Here is a 17,605-nt window from a genome sequence, read left to right on the forward strand (position 1 = left end):
ATTATACTCCAGAGCTGCACTCACTATTCTGCTGGTGCAGTCACTGTGTACATACATTACATTACTGATCCTGAGTTACATCCTGTATTATACTCCAGAGCTGCACTCACTATTCTGCTGGTGCAGTCACTGTGTACATACATTACATTACTGATCCTGAGTTACATCCTGTATTATACCCCAGAGCTGCACTCACTATTCTGCTGGTGCAGTCACTGTGTACATACATTACATTACTGATCCTGAGTTACCTCCTGTATTATACTCCAGAGCTCCACTCACTATTCTGCTGGTGCAGTCACTGTGTACATACATGCCATTACTGATCCTGAGTTACATCCTGTATTATACCCCAGAGCTGCACTCACTATTCTGCTGGTGCAGTCACTGTGTACATACATTGCATTACTGATCCTGAGTTACCTCCTGTATTATACCCCAGAGCTGAACTCACTATTCTGCTGGTGCAGTCACTGTGTACATACATTACATTACTGATCCTGAGTTACCTCCTGTATTATACCCCAGAGCTACACTCACTATTCTGCTGGTGCAGTCACTGTGTACATACATTACATTACTGATCCTGAGTAACCTCCTGTATTATACTCCAGAGCTGCACTCGCTATTCTGCTGGTGCAGTCACTGTGTACATACATTACTGATCCTGAGTTACATCCTGTATTATACTCCAGAGCTGCACTCACTATTCTGCTGGTGCAGTCACTGTGTACATACATTACATTACTGATCCTGAGTAACCTCCTGTATTATACCCCAGAGCTGCACTCACTATTCTGCTGGTGCAGTCACTGTGTACATACATTACATTACTGATCCTGAGTAACGTCCTGTATTATACCCCAGAGCTGCACTCACTATTCTGCTGGTGCAGTCACTGTGTACATACATTACGTTACTGATCCTGAGTTACATCCTGTATTATACTCCACAGCTGCACTCACTATTCTGCTGGTGCAGTCACTGTGTACATATATTACATTACTGATCCTGAGTTACATCGTGTATTATACTCCAGAGCTGCACTCACTATTCTGCTGGTGCAGTCACTGTGTACATACATTACATTACTGATCCTGAGTAACCTCCTGTATTATACCCCAGAGCTGCACTCACTATTCTGCTGGTGCAGTCACTGTGTACATACATTACATTACTGATCCTGAGTTACCGCCTCTATTATACCCCAGAGCTGCACTCACTATTCTGCTGGTGCAGTCACTGTGTACATACATTACATTACTGATCCTAAGATACATCCTGTATTATACTACAGAGCTGCACTCACTATTCTGCTGGTACAGTCACTGTGTACATACATTATATTACTGATCCTGAGTTACATCCTGTATTATACCCCAGAGCTGCACTCACTATTCTGCTGGTGCAGTCACTGTGTACATACATAACATTACTGATCCTGAGTTACATCCTGTATTATACCCCAGAGCTGGACTCACTATTCTGCTGGTGCAGTCACTGTGTACATTCATTACATTACTGATCCTAAGATACATCCTGTATTATACTACAGAGCTGCACTCGCTATTCTGCTGGTGCAGTCACTGTGTACATACATTACATTACTGATCCTGAGTTACCTCCTGTATTATACCCCAGAGCTGCACTCACTATTCTGCTGGTGCAGTCACTGTGTACATACATTACATTACTGATCCTGAGTTACATCCTGTATCATACTCCAGAGCTGCACTCACTATTCTGCTGGTGCAGTCACTGTGTACATACATTGCATTACTGATCCTGAGTTACATCCTGTATTATACCCCAGAGCTGCACTCACTATTCTGCTGGTGCAGTCACTGTGTACATACATTACATTACTGATCCTAAGATACATCATGTATTATACAACAGAGCTGCACTCACTATTCTGCTGGTGCAGTCACTGCGTACATACATTACATTACCGATCCTGAGTTACATCCTGTATTATACTCCAGAGCTGCACTCACTATTCTGCTGGTGCAGTCACTGTGTACATACATTACATTACTGATCCTGAGTTACCTCCTGTATTATACTCCAGAGCTGCACTCACTATTCTGCTGGTGCAGTCACTGTGTACATACATTACATTACTGATCCTGAGTTACCTCCTGTATTATACTCCAGAGCTGCACTCACTATTCTGCTGGTGCAGTCACTGTGTACAAACATTACATTACTGATCCTGAGTTACATCCGGTATTATCCTCCAGAGCTGCACTCACTATTGGATGGGTAGAAGCTATCAGCAGTGTCAGATTTCCCGGCATTCCGCCATAGTTACACTGTGTGCTCCGCTGTTGGCGGTGGGGTTCGGGGCGCTATCTACCTCCTCTGCCTCCTTCCTTTGCTCTCCTCTCTCTCATTACTCACAGTTCACAGTGACCCGGACTTGTTTGACATCAGCTGAAGATACTTCGTTGGCCGCCTTGCACTCATATTTTCCGGACTGTTCTCTTGTGATGCCTTGGATATCCAGATATTCCTCTTCTCCTTCAAAATCTCTGGCTGCAAGAAAGTAAAAAAAACACCTGACCGTGAGCAATCCATTCATTTCTATATAGATTTCACCCCATGATGTAATTCACAGAAGACATAATACAATTTAAAAATAAAAATATTCGCCTACAAATTCCTGCTCATTGGACAAAAGCTGAATAACGACTTCACTATGAATCCGCAGGTGCAGGAAAAACGGTGAGCAAGACATCACTGTGTATAGAAGATGATGGATCCGATCAAACGGCAAGATATTCTTAACAAATGACCTAATAATGTTTATTTTCTGATTACATGATCTGATACGACCACAATAAATGGAACAACTGCAAAGATGCAGTGCGGGCCCTCTAGAACAGCTGAAAGACTGGAGTAAGGGCCCCCAGAGACAATATTAGTATTGGGGCATTGTTAGTGTGGGACCTCTGATATTGATAAAGGACTGGAGCGTGATCATTACAATAGATGAAAACATTTCTGGGGACATAAACTCAACCCCATGACTTCCCAGAATGCCTGTTCTCTACTAGTAGCACCCTAGTCGACAAAAGAATGACCACTTTGGGCAGGGTTACATAAATCATGTCCCTTTAGTTTCTGGGAAAATTCAGGACTGTTGGTAACTATGCAATAAAACAAGAGGGCTGGAGTGTGGTCCTAAGATACAACTTAAGATGTGGAGTGTTGTCCCTAAGGTACAACTGTAGGACAGGAGTGTCGCCCTTAAGATACAACTGAAGATCTGGAGTGTGGTCCCTAAGATACAACTGTAGGGCTGGAGTGTGGTCTCAAAGGTACAACAGTAGGACTGGAGTGTGGTCCCTAAGGGACAACTGTACGGCTGGAGTATGGTCTCTAAGATATAACTGCAGGGCTGGAGTGTGGTTCAAAAGATACAACTGCAGGGCTGGAGTGTGGTTCATAAGATACAACAGAATAGCTGGAGTGTGGTTCATAAGATACAACAGTATAGCTGGAGTGTGGTTCATAATATACAACTGTAGAGCTGGAGTATGGTTCAAAAGATACAACTGCAGGGCTGGAGTGTGGTCTCAAAGGAACAACAGTAGGATTGGAGTTTGGTCCCTAAGATACAATTGTAGAACTGGAGTATGGTTCAAAAGATACAACTGCAGGGCTGGAGTGTGGTTCATAAGATACAACTGTAGAGCTGGAGTATGGTTCAAAAGATACAACTGCAGGGCTGGAGTGTGGTTCATAAGATACAACTGTAGGGCTGGAGTGTGGTTCATAAGATACAACTGCAGGGCTGGAGTGTGGTTCATAAGATACAACTGTAGAGCTGGAGTATGGTTCAAAAAATACAACTGCAGGGCTGGAGTGTGGTCTCAAAGGTACAACAGTAGGACTGGAGTGTGGTTCCTAAGGTACAACTGTACGGCTGGAGTATGGTTCATAATATACAACTGTAGAGCTGGAGTATGGTTCAAAAGATACAACTGCAGGGCTGGAGTGTGGTCTCAAAGGTACAACAGTAGGACTGGAGTGTGGTCCCTAAGGTACAACTGTACGGCTGGAGTATGGTTCATAATATACAACTGCAGGGCTGGAGTGTGGTTCATAAGATACAACTCTAGAGCTGGAGTATGGTTCAAAAGATACAACTGCAGAGCTGGAGTGTGGTTCAAAAGATACCACTGCAGGGCTGGAGCGTGGTTTATAAGATACAACTGTAGCACTGTAGTGTGGTCTCTAAGATACAACAGTATAGCTGGAGTATGGTTCAAAAGATACAACTGTAGGACTGGAGTGTCATCCTTAAGATACAACTGAAGACCTGAAGTGTGGTCTCTAAGATACAACTGAAGACCTAAAGTGTGGTCTCTAAGATATGCCTATAGGGTTGGACTGTGGTCTCTAAAGTACAACTGAATGGATAGAGTGTGGTCCCTAAGAGACAACTGTAGGCCTGGACTGTGGTCCCTAAGAGACAACTGTAGGCCTGGACTGTGGTCCCTAAGAGATAACTGTAGGCCTGGACTGTGGTCTCCAAGATAAAACTGAAGAGCTGGAGTGCGATCCTTAAGATACAACTGTAGGAATGGAGCGTGGTCCCTAAGATAGAACTGCAGGGCTGGAGTATGGTCCTAATACATGGCTTATTTTACTTATTGTCCGCCCAAGCAGCTGGCTTAGATTTTTAGTTTCTGCTACTCTGTCCGTTGTTATTTTCTCTCATTACTTTTGGATTTGACACTTTGTGGCGAGTTTTGGTCGCGTCCAGATTGCGGAAACTTTAATGTTTTCAGTATAAAAGGAAAAGTAGCGACGATGTTACAATTCTTGTGATTGTCTTTCCCCCCATTGTCCCGTATTACGAGGTCGTGTGACGGACAGATTCTCGGAATGTCACCGCGGAGCACCCGCCTCACTTATTATTTACTGTGTAGAAGTAATAAGAATTGTGTCTGGCATTAGGATTAACAGGAACAACAACACACAGTGATACCATCAGGTATTTAGATCGCCGGCCGCCCGTGCAGGTAGCGAACTCCATCTTATTTACAGCTACATTGTGTCTTATTCCTCCCCAGGAAACCAGATTATCTGGAAACATATAATAATCTTTTGTGGTATTTTAGCAGAATAAGGAGAGAAACCAGAAATCTATAATTCCCATTTGTATGCTAATGCGGTGACATACTTGGTTCCAGAGGGAGCTCTTCCCAAACACAAGAGAGTTTTTATCTTTCCTGAGACAGACTCCCTATGTGGAAGTGATAATTACAGAAGGGAGGTGCGGAGATAACCACCAACACAGGGGTCTCTGGGGCAAACTCCTAAAAGCCTCCATACTATTGATGGTTTGGCTAGCAATAGTGCTAGCGCTCTTTAGGGAGCTTCCGCAGATCACCCAGCCCTAACCTCACATCTATGTACATTCAAATGTTTATTCAATTACACTGATTTTTTAAAACTTGCAGTACCTCACTTTACCACATGGCTTGCTGTTCTGAAAATATAAGCAATACTCTGAAGCTCCCTCTGGTGGTGACATAATAAATAATAATAAATTCCAGCCTTACAAAAACCAAACAAAAGACTCAAAAAAACGCAATAAATAATTAATAACATCCACATAAATGTCTATGAGACACAATACTCTAGCGCTCCCTCTAGAGGTAAAATTATGTATTTCAGAAAACTACATTTTCTGGTCTACAAATAACTATCCATGCATCATTAATGCAAGAATTAATGGATAATATACATTTCATGTATCCCTCATCTGTAATTTTTTTTAAATTAGGTTTTTCGCTATGTGAAATATGTTAGTGTCCTATGGTAGAGCCTTATAGGTGTCCTATGGTAGATTTTTATAAGTATATGCGCCCTCTCTAACTGTAATCATAGTAACATAGTAACATAGTTAGTAAGGCCGAAAAAAGACATTTGTCCATCCAGTTCAGCCTATATTCCCATCATAATAAATCCCCAGATCTACGTCCTTCTACAGAACCTAGACAGAACCTACAGAACAATTTCCTAGACACACCAATTTGATGCAGTACTTCACCTGACCACAAGGTTCGCTGTTTTAAAAAATCACAATTATGAGACACTATACTCTAAAGCTCCCTCTAGTGGTAAAATAATATATTTCAGGAATTTAGGAGTGCGCTCTCCTGATATGATACGTTTTCTGCATTCGCCAAGTTCTTGCTGCCGGAGTTGATTATATTGGTGTTAATGCCAGCTTGTCTATCTGAACCTGTGAGACCACAGTGCAGTCTGCAGACCGAACGCCCCTGACAAGCGGGATGTAAATAAACTGGACGCATGGAAGGCACGATTGAAAACAGCGCTGATTTGTCTACTCTGCTATTTAGTCCTCATGTGCGCAGACAGGTTGTCAGGCTAAGTGAAGGCCTCGCTAAATGCTCCGTTTTCTGTAACGACTGCACAGCGAGCAAATACAGTGCAGCAGATGGAGGAGATAAATACTAGATCTGTCTCCTCATTATGATTCAGCGCACTCATCTGCCTTTACATCATATTTACTCGCCTTTTACTTAACACTTAGAGATTCTCACCCAACCGAGAATGTCAGATGTGGAAATGGGAATTATCATAAGGTTTGTCTGAACTGCATTTAATTTCCTCCTTATGATAGGAGGGGATTCGGACCAGGGTTGGTTGTAGTGTCCCTACCCCATATATTGACACTACTGCCAACCCTGCTCCAAATGTACTTTTTGCTATCTAGTACAGGCTCAAACCTCTCTAGTATAGGGGCTATGCTTTCCAGTACAGACACCATGCTCCCCAATACAGGCTCCATGCTCTCCAATAAGGGCACCATGCTCCCCAATACAGGCTCCCTCCTCTCCAGCACAGGCTCCCCCCTCTCCAGTACAGGCACCATGCTCCCCAATACAGGCTCCCCCCTCTCCAGCACAGGCTCCCTCCTCTCCAGCACAGGCTCCCCCCTCTCCAGTACAGGCACCATGCTCTCCAGCACAGGCTCCCTCCTCTCCAGCACAGGCACCCCCCTCTCCAGTACAGGCACCATGCTCCCCAATACAGGCTCCCCCCTCTCCAGTACAGGCTCCATGCTCTCCAATAAGGGCACCATGCTCCCCAATACAGGCTCCCTCCTCTCCAGCACAGGCTCCCCCCTCTCCAGTACAGGCACCATGCTCCCCAATACAGGCTCCCCCCTCTCCAGCACAGGCTCCCTCCTCTCCAGCACAGGCTCCCCCCTCTCCAGTACAGGCACCATGCTCTCCAGCACAGGCTCCCTCCTCTCCAGCACAGGCTCCCCCCTCTCCAGTACAGGCACCATGCTCCCCAATACAGGCACCATGCTCCCCAATACAGGCTCCATGCTCCCCAATACAGGCACCATGCTCTCCAGTACAGGCACCATGCTCCCCAATACAGGCACCATGCTCCCCAATACAGGCACCATGCTCTCCAGTACAGACTCCATGCTCCCCAATACAGGCACCATGCTCCCCAATACAGGCACCATGCTCTCCAGTACAGACTCCATGCTCCCCAATACAGGCACCATGCTCCCCAATACAGGCACCATGCACTCCAGTACAGGCACCATGCTCCCCAATACAGGCACCATGCTCTCCAGTACAGACTCCATGCTCCCCAATACAGGCACCATGCACTCCAGTACAGGCACCATGCTCCCCAATACAGGCTCCCCCCTCTCCAGTACAGGCACCATGCTCTCCAGCACAGGCTCCCCCCTCTCCAGCACTGGCTCCCCCCTCTCCAGTACAGGCACCATGCTCTCCAGTACAGGCACCATGCTCTCCAGTACAGGCTCCATGCTCCCCAATACAGGCACCATGCTCTCCAGTACAGACTCCATGCTCTCCAGTACAGACTCCATGCTCTCCAGTACAGACTCCATGCTCTCCAGTACAGACTCCATGCTCTCCAGTACAGACTCCATGCTCTCCAGTACAGGCACCATGCTCTCCAGTAAAGACTCCATGCTCTCCAGTACAGACTCCATGCTCTCCAGTACAGGCTCCATGCTCTCCAGTACAGACTCCATGCTCTCCAGTACAGGCACCATGCTCTCCAGTACAGACTCCATGCTCCCCAATACAGGCACCATGCTCCCCAATACAGGCACCATGCTCCCCAATACAGGCACCATGCTCCTCAATACAGGCACCATGCTCTCCAGTACAGACTCCATGCTCCCCAATACAGGCACCATGCTCCCCAATACAGGCACCATGCTCCTCAATACAGGCACCATGCTCTCCAGTACAGACTCCCTGCTCTCCAGTACAGACTCCATGCTCTCCAGTACAGACTCCATGCTCTCCAGTACAGGCACCATGCTCTCCAGTACAGACTCCATGCTCTCCAGTACAGACTCCATGCTCTCCAGTACAGACTCCATGCTCTCCAGTACAGACTCCATGCTCTCCAGTACAGGCTCCATGCTCTCCAGTACAGACTCCATGCTCTCCAGTACAGACTCCATGCTCTCCAGTACAGACTCCATGCTCTCCAGTACAGGCACCATGCTCTCCAGTACAGACTCCATGCTCTCCAGTACAGACTCCATGCTCTCCAGTACAGACTCCATGCTCTCCAGTACAGACTCCATGCTCTCCAGTACAGGCTCCATGCTCTCCAGTACAGACTCCATGCTCTCCAGTACAGGCACCATGCTCTCCAGTACAGACTCCATGCTCTCCAGTACAGGCACCATGCTCTCCAGTACAGACTCCATGCTCTCCAGTACAGGCACCATGCTCTCCAGTAAAGACTCCCTGCTCTCCAGTACAGACTCCATGCTCTCCAGTACAGACTCCATGCTCTCCAGTACAGGCACCATGCTCTCCAGTACAGACTCCATGCTCTCCAGTACAGACTCCATGCTCTCCAGTACAGACTCCATGCTCTCCAGTACAGACTCCATGCTCTCCAGTACAGGCTCCATGCTCTCCAGTACAGACTCCATGCTCTCCAGTACAGGCACCATGCTCTCCAGTACAGACTCCATGCTCTCCAGTACAGGCACCATGCTCTCCAGTACAGACTCCATGCTCTCCAGTACAGGCACCATGCTCTCCAGTACAGACTCCATGCTCTCCAGTACAGGCACCATGCTCTCCAGTACAGGCTCCATGCTCTCCAGTACAGACTCCATGCTCTCCAGTACAGGCTCTATGCTCTCCAGTACAGACTCCATGCTCTCCAGTACAGGCTCCATGCTCTCCAGTACAGACTCCATGCCCTCCAGCACAGGCTCCCTGCTCTCCAGCACAGGCTCCCTGCTCTCCAGCACAGGCTCCCTGCTCTCCAGTACAGGCACCATGCTCTCCAATAAGGGCACTGTGCTCTCCAGTACAGGCACCATGCTCTCCAGTACAGGCACCATGCTCCCCAATACAGGCACCATGCTCTCCAGTACAGACTCCATGCTCTCCAGTACAGACTCCGTGCTCCCCAATACAGGCACCATGCTCCCCAATACAGGCACCATGCTCTCCAGTACAGACTCCATGCTCTCCAGTACAGGCTCCATGCTCTCCAGTACAGACTCCATGCTCTCCAGTACAGACTCCATGCTCTCCAGTACAGGCTCCATGCTCTCCAGCACAGGCTCCCTGCTCTCCAGTACAGGCACCATGCTCTCCAGTACAGACTCCATGCTCTCCAGTACAGGCTCCATGCTCTCCAATACAGGCACCATGCTCCCCAATACAGGCACCTTGCTCTCCAGTACAGACTCCATGCTCTCCAGTACAGGCTCCATGCTCTCCAGTACAGGCTCCCTGCTCTCCAGTACAGGCACCATGCTCTCCAGTACAGGCTCCATGCTCTCCAATACAGGCACCATGCTCCCCAATACAGGCACCATGCTCTCCAGTACAGACTCCATGCTCTCCAGTACAGGCTCCATGCTCTCCAGCACAGGCTCCCTGCTCTCCAGTACAGGCACCATGCTCTCCAGTACAGACTCCATGCTCTCCAATACAGGCACCATGCTCCCCAATACAGGCACCATGCTCTCCAGTACAGACTCCATGCTCTCCAGTACAGGCTCCATGCTCTCCAGTACAGACTCCATGCTTTCCAGTACAGACTCCATGCTCTCCAGTACAGGCTCCATACTCTCCAGCACAGGCTCCATGCTCTCCAGTACAGACTCCATGCTATCCAGTACAGACTCCATGCTCTCCAGTACAGGCACCATGCTCTCCAGTACAGGCACCATGCTCCCCAATACAGGCACCATGCTCCCCAATACAGGCACCATGCTCTCCAGTACAGACTCCATGCTCTCCAGTACAGGCTCCATGCTCTCCAGTACAGACTCCATGCTCTCCAGTACAGACTCCATGCTCTCCAGTACAGGCTCCATGCTCTCCAGTACAGACTCCATGCTCTCCAGTACAGACTCCATGCTCTCCAGTACAGGCACCATGCTCTCCAGTACAGGCTCCATGCTCTCCAGTACAGGCACCATGCTCCCCAATACAGGCTCCCCCCTCTCCAGTACAGGCACCATGCTCTCCAGTACAGACTCCATGCTCCCCAATACAGGCACCATGCTCCCCAATACAGGCACCATGCTCTCCAGTACAGACTCCATGCTCTCCAGTACAGACTCCATGCTCTCCAGTACAGACTCCATGCTCCCCAATACAGGCACCATGCTCCCCAATACAGGCACCATGCTCTCCAGTACAGACTCCATGCTCCCCAATACAGGCACCATGCTCTCCAGTACAGACTCCATGCTCTCCAATACAGGCTCCCTCCTCTCCATTACAGGCACCATGCTCCCCAATACAGGCTCCCCCCTCTCCAGTACAGGCACCATGCTCTCCAGCACAGGCTCCCTCCTCTCCAGCACAGGCTCCCCCCTCTCCAGTACAGGCACCATGCCCTCCAGCACAGGCTCCCTCCTCTCCAGCACAGGCACCATGCTCTCCAGTACAGGCTCCCTCCTCTCCAGTACAGGCACCATGCTCTCCAGTACAGACTCCATGCTCCCCAATACAGGCACCATGCTCTCCAGTACAGACTCCATGCTCCCCAATACAGGCACCATGCTCTCCAGTACAGACTCCATGCTCCCCAATACAGGCACCATGCACTCCAGTACAGGCACCATGCTCCCCAATACAGGCTCCCCCCTCTCCAGTACAGGCACCATGCTCTCCAGTACAGACTCCATGCTCCCCAATACAGGCACCATGCTCCCCAATACAGGCACCATGCTCTCCAGTACAGACTCCATGCTCTCCAATACAGGCTCCCTCGTCTCCAGTACAGGCACCATGCTCCCCAATACAGGCACCATGCACTCCAGTACAGGCACCATGCTCCCCAATACAGGCTCCCCCCTCTCCAGTACAGGCACCATGCTCTCCAGTACAGACTCCATGCTCCCCAATACAGGCACCATGCTCTCCAGTACAGACTCCATGCTCTCCAATACAGGCTCCCTCGTCTCCAGTACAGGCACCATGCTCCCCAATACAGGCACCATGCACTCCAGTACAGGCACCATGCTCCCCAATACAGGCTCCCCCCTCTCCAGTACAGACTCCATGCTCTCCAGTACAGACTCCATGCTCCCCAATACAGGCACCATGCTCTCCAGTACAGACTCCATGCTCTCCAATACAGGCTCCCTCGTCTCCAGTACAGGCACCATGCTCCCCAATACAGGCACCATGCACTCCAGTACAGGCACCATGCTCCCCAATACAGGCTCCCCCCTCTCCAGTACAGGCACCATGCTCTCCAGCACAGGCTCCCCCCTCTCCAGCACAGGCTCCCTCCTCTCCAGCACTGGCTCCCCCCTCTCCAGTACAGGCACCATGCTCTCCAGTACAGACTCCATGCTCCCCAATACAGGCACCATGCTCCCCAATACAGGCACCATGCTCTCCAGTACAGGCACCATGCTCTCCAGTACAGGCTCCCTCCTCTCCAGCACAGGCTCCATGCTCTCCAGTACAGACTCCATGCTCTCCAGTACAGACTCCATGCTCTCCAGTACAGGCACCATGCTCTCCAGTACAGACTCCATGCTCTCCAGTACAGACTCCATGCTCTCCAGTACAGACTCCATGCTCTCCAGTACAGACTCCATGCTCTCCAGTACAGGCTCCCTCCTCTCCAGCACAGGCACCATGCTCTCCAGTACAGGCACCATGCTCTCCAGTAAAGACTCCATGCTCTCCAGTACAGACTCCATGCTCTCCAGTACAGACTCCATGCTCTCCAGTACAGGCTCCCTCCTCTCCAGCACAGGCACCATGCTCTCCAGTACAGGCTCCATGCTCCCCAATACAGGCACCATGCTCCCCAATACAGGCACCATGCTCCCCAATACAGGCACCATGCTCTCCAGTACAGACTCCATGCTCTCCAGTACAGACTCCATGCTCTCCAGTACAGGCACCATGCTCTCCAGTACAGACTCCATGCTCTCCAGTACAGACTCCATGCTCTCCAGTACAGACTCCATGCTCTCCAGTACAGACTCCATGCTCTCCAGTACAGGCTCCATGCTCTCCAGTACAGACTCCATGCTCTCCAGTACAGACTCCATGCTCTCCAGTACAGGCACCATGCTCTCCAGTACAGACTCCATGCTCTCCAGTACAGGCACCATGCTCTCCAGTACAGACTCCATGCTCTCCAGTACAGGCACCATGCTCTCCAGTACAGGCTCCATGCTCTCCAGTACAGACTCCATGCTCTCCAGTACAGGCTCTATGCTCTCCAGTACAGACTCCATGCTCTCCAGTACAGGCTCCATGCTCTCCAGTACAGACTCCATGCCCTCCAGCACAGGCTCCCTGCTCTCCAGCACAGGCTCCCTGCTCTCCAGCACAGGCTCCCTGCTCTCCAGTACAGGCACCATGCTCTCCAATAAGGGCACTGTGCTCTCCAGTACAGGCACCATGCTCTCCAGTACAGGCACCATGCTCCCCAATACAGGCACCATGCTCTCCAGTACAGACTCCATGCTCTCCAGTACAGACTCCGTGCTCCCCAATACAGGCACCATGCTCCCCAATACAGGCACCATGCTCTCCAGTACAGACTCCATGCTCTCCAGTACAGGCTCCATGCTCTCCAGTACAGACTCCATGCTCTCCAGTACAGACTCCATGCTCTCCAGTACAGGCTCCATGCTCTCCAGCACAGGCTCCCTGCTCTCCAGTACAGGCACCATGCTCTCCAGTACAGGCTCCATGCTCTCCAATACAGGCACCATGCTCCCCAATACAGGCACCTTGCTCTCCAGTACAGGCTCCATGCTCTCCAGTACAGGCTCCATGCTCTCCAGTACAGGCTCCCTGCTCTCCAGTACAGGCACCATGCTCTCCAGTACAGGCTCCATGCTCTCCAATACAGGCACCATGCTCCCCAATACAGGCACCATGCTCTCCAGTACAGACTCCATGCTCTCCAGTACAGGCTCCATGCTCTCCAGCACAGGCTCCCTGCTCTCCAGTACAGGCACCATGCTCTCCAGTACAGACTCCATGCTCTCCAATACAGGCACCATGCTCCCCAATACAGGCACCATGCTCTCCAGTACAGACTCCATGCTCTCCAGTACAGGCTCCATGCTCTCCAGTACAGACTCCATGCTCTCCAGTACACACTCCATGCTCTCCAGTACAGGCTCCATGCTCTCCAGCACAGGCTCCATGCTCTCCAGTACAGGCTCCATGCTCTCCAGCACAGGCTCCATGCTCTCCAGTACAGACTCCATGCTCTCCAGTACAGACTCCATGCTCTCCAGTACAGGCACCATGCTCTCCAGTACAGGCACCATGCTCCCCAATACAGGCACCATGCTCCCCAATACAGGCACCATGCTCTCCAGTACAGACTCCATGCTCTCCAGTACAGGCTCCATGCTCTCCAGTACAGACTCCATGCTCTCCAGTACAGACTCCATGCTCTCCAGTACAGGCTCCATGCTCTCCAGTACAGACTCCATGCTCTCCAGTACAGACTCCATGCTCTCCAGTACAGGCACCATGCTCTCCAGTACAGGCTCCATGCTCTCCAGTACAGGCTCCCTGCTCTCCAGTACAGGCACCATGCCCTCCAGCACAGGCTCCATGCTCTCCAGTACAGACTCCATGCTCTCCAGTACAGGCTCCATGCTCTCCAGTACAGACTCCATGCTCTCCAGTACAGACTCCATGCTCTCCAGTACAGGCTCCATGCTCTCCAGCACAGGCTCCCTGCTCTCCAGTACAGGCACCATGCTCTCCAGTACAGGCTCCATGCTCTCCAATAAGGGCACTGTGCTCTCCAGTACAGGCTCCATGCTCTCCAGTACAGGCTCCCTCCTCTCCAGTACAGGCTCCATGCTCTCCAGTACAGGCTCCATGCTCTCCAATAAGGGCACTGTGCTCTCCAGTACAGGCTCCATGCTCCTCAATACAGGCACCATGCTCTCCAGTACAGGCTCCATGCTCCCCAATACAGGCACCATGCTCTCCAGTACAGGCTCCATGCTCCCCAATACAGGCACCATGCTCTCCAGTACAGGCTCTATGCTCTCCAGTACAGACTCCATGCTCCCCAATACAGGCACCATGCTCTCCAGTACAGGCACCATGCTCTCCAGTACAGGCTCCCTCCTCTCCAGTACAGGTACCATGCTCTCCAGTACAGGCTCCATGCTCCCCAATACAGGCACCATGCTCTCCAGTACAGGCACCATGCTCTCCAGTACAGGCTCCATGCTCCCCAATACAGGCACCATGCTCTCCAGTACAGGCTCCATGCTCCCCAATACAGGCTCCATGCTCTCCAGTACAGGCACCATGCTCTCCAGTACAGGCACCATGCTCTCCAGTACAGGCTCCATGCTCCCCAATACAGGCACCATGCTCTCCAGTACAGGCACCATGCTCTCCAGTACAGGCTCCATGCTCCCCAATACAGGCACCATGCTCTCCAGTACAGGCACCATGCTCTCCAGTACAGGCTCCATGCTCCTCAATACAGGCACCATGCTCTCCAGTACAGGCTCCATGCTCCCCAATACAGGCACCATGCTCTCCAGTACAGGCTCCATGCTCCCCAATACAGACACCATGCTCTCCAGTACAGGCTCTATGCTCTCCAGTACAGACTCTATGCTCTCCAGTACAGGCTCCCTGCTCTCCAGTACAGGCTCTATACTCTCCAGTACAGACTCCATGCTCTCCAGTACAGGCTCCCTGCTCTCCAGTACAGGCACCATGCTCTCCAGTACAGGCTCCATGCTCCCCAATACAGGCACCATGCTCTCCAGTACAGGCTCCATGCTCCCCAATACAGGCACCATGCTCTCCAGTACAGGCTCCATGCTCCCCAATACAGGCACCATGCTCTCCAGTACAGGCTCCCTCCTCTCCAGTACAGGCTCTATGCTCTCTAGTACAGGCTCCCTGCTCTCCAGTACAGGCTCTATGCTCTCCAGTACAGACTCCATGCTCTCCAGTACAGGCTCCCTGCTCTCCAGTACAGGCACCATGCTCTCCAGTACAGGCTCCATGCTCTCCAGTACAGGCTCCATGCTCCCCAATACAGGCACCATGCTCTCCAGTACAGGCACCATGCTCTCCAGTACAGGCTCCATGCTCCCCAATACAGGCACCATGCTCTCCAGTACAGGCACCATGCTCTCCAGTACAGGCTCCATGCTCCCCAATACAGGCACCATGCTCTCCAGTACAGGCTCCATGCTCCCCAATACAGGCACCATGCTCTCCAGTACAGGCTCCATGCTCCCCAATACAGGCACCATGCTCTCCAGTACAGACTCCATGCTCTCCAGTACAGGCTCCATGCTCCCCAATACAGGCACCATGCTCTCCAGTACAGGCACCATGCTCTCCAGTACAGGCACCATGCTCTCCAGTACAGGCTCCATGCTCCTCAATACAGGCACCATGCTCTCCAGTACAGGCTCCATGCTCCCCAATACAGGCACCATGCTCTCCAGCACAGGCTCTATGCTCTCCAGTACAGACTCCATGCTCTCCAGTACAGGCTCCCTGCTCTCCAGTACAGGCTCTATACTCTCCAGTACAGACTCCATGCTCTCCAGTACAGGCTCCCTGCTCTCCAGTACAGGCACCATGCTCTCCAGTACAGGCTCCATGCTCCCCAATACAGGCACCATGCTCTCCAGTACAGGCTCCATGCTCCCCAATACAGGCACCATGCTCTCCAGTACAGGCTCCATGCTCCCCAATACAGGCACCATGCTCTCCAGTACAGGCTCCCTCCTCTCCAGTACAGGCTCTATGCTCTCTAGTACAGGCTCCCTGCTCTCCAGTACAGGCTCTATGCTCTCCAGTACAGACTCCATGCTCTCCAGTACAGGCTCCCTGCTCTCCAGTACAGGCACCATGCTCTCCAGTACAGGCTCCATGCTCTCCAGTACAGGCTCCATGCTCCCCAATACAGGCACCATGCTCTCCAGTACAGGCACCATGCTCTCCAGTACAGGCTCCATGCTCCCCAATACAGGCACCATGCTCTCCAGTACAGGCACCATGCTCTCCAGTACAGGCTCCATGCTCCCCAATACAGGCACCATGCTCTCCAGTACAGGCTCCATGCTCCCCAATACAGGCACCATGCTCTCCAGTACAGGCTCCATGCTCCCCAATACAGGCACCATGCTCTCCAGTACAGACTCCATGCTCTCCAGTACAGGCTCCATGCTCCCCAATACAGGCACCATGCTCTCCAGTACAGGCACCATGCTCTCCAGTACAGGCTCCATGCTCTCCAATAAGGGCACTGTGCTCTCCAGTACAGGCTCCATGCTCTCCAGTACAGGCTCCCTCCTCTCCAGTACAGGCTCCATGCTCTCCAGTACAGGCTCCATGCTCTCCAATAAGGGCACTGTGCTCTCCAGTACAGGCTCCATGCTCCTCAATACAGGCACCATGCTCTCCAGTACAGGCTCCATGCTCCCCAATACAGGCACCATGCTCTCCAGTACAGGCTCCATGCTCCCCAATACAGGCACCATGCTCTCCAGTACAGGCTCTATGCTCTCCAGTACAGACTCCATGCTCCCCAATACAGGCACCATGCTCTCCAGTACAGGCACCATGCTCTCCAGTACAGGCTCCCTCCTCTCCAGTACAGGCACCATGCTCTCCAGTACAGGCTCCATGCTCCCCAATACAGGCACCATGCTCTCCAGTACAGGCTCCATGCTCCCCAATACAGGCACCATGCTCTCCAGTACAGGCTCCATGCTCCCCAATACAGGCACCATGCTCTCCAGTACAGGCTCCCTCCTCTCCAGTACAGGCTCTATGCTCTCTAGTACAGGCTCCCTGCTCTCCAGTACAGGCTCTATGCTCTCCAGTACAGACTCCATGCTCTCCAGTACAGGCTCCCTGCTCTCCAGTACAGGCACCATGCTCTCCAGTACAGGCTCCATGCTCTCCAGTACAGGCTCCATGCTCCCCAATACAGGCACCATGCTCTCCAGTACAGGCACCATGCTCTCCAGTACAGGCTCCATGCTCCCCAATACAGGCACCATGCTCTCCAGTACAGGCTCCAT

At 51.3% G+C, this 17,605-nt stretch overlaps 1 protein-coding gene across 2 annotated transcripts in view; it reads right to left on the bottom strand.

The window, feature by feature from the left end:
* The window catches only part of LSAMP (limbic system associated membrane protein), a 1,005,909-nt gene that overhangs the window by 78,056 nt on the left and 910,248 nt on the right, over positions 1 to 17,605 (bottom strand). For both annotated transcript variants that reach the window (XM_069760567.1, XM_069760568.1), the window contains exon 4: positions 2,404 to 2,538. In XM_069760567.1, coding sequence (XP_069616668.1) covers positions 2,404 to 2,538 — 135 coding nt within the window. The remainder of the gene's footprint in view (positions 1 to 2,403; positions 2,539 to 17,605) is intronic.

Source organism: Ranitomeya imitator, chromosome 3, assembly GCF_032444005.1.
Source record: "Ranitomeya imitator isolate aRanImi1 chromosome 3, aRanImi1.pri, whole genome shotgun sequence".
NCBI classification, from domain to species: Eukaryota; Metazoa; Chordata; class Amphibia; order Anura; family Dendrobatidae; genus Ranitomeya; species Ranitomeya imitator.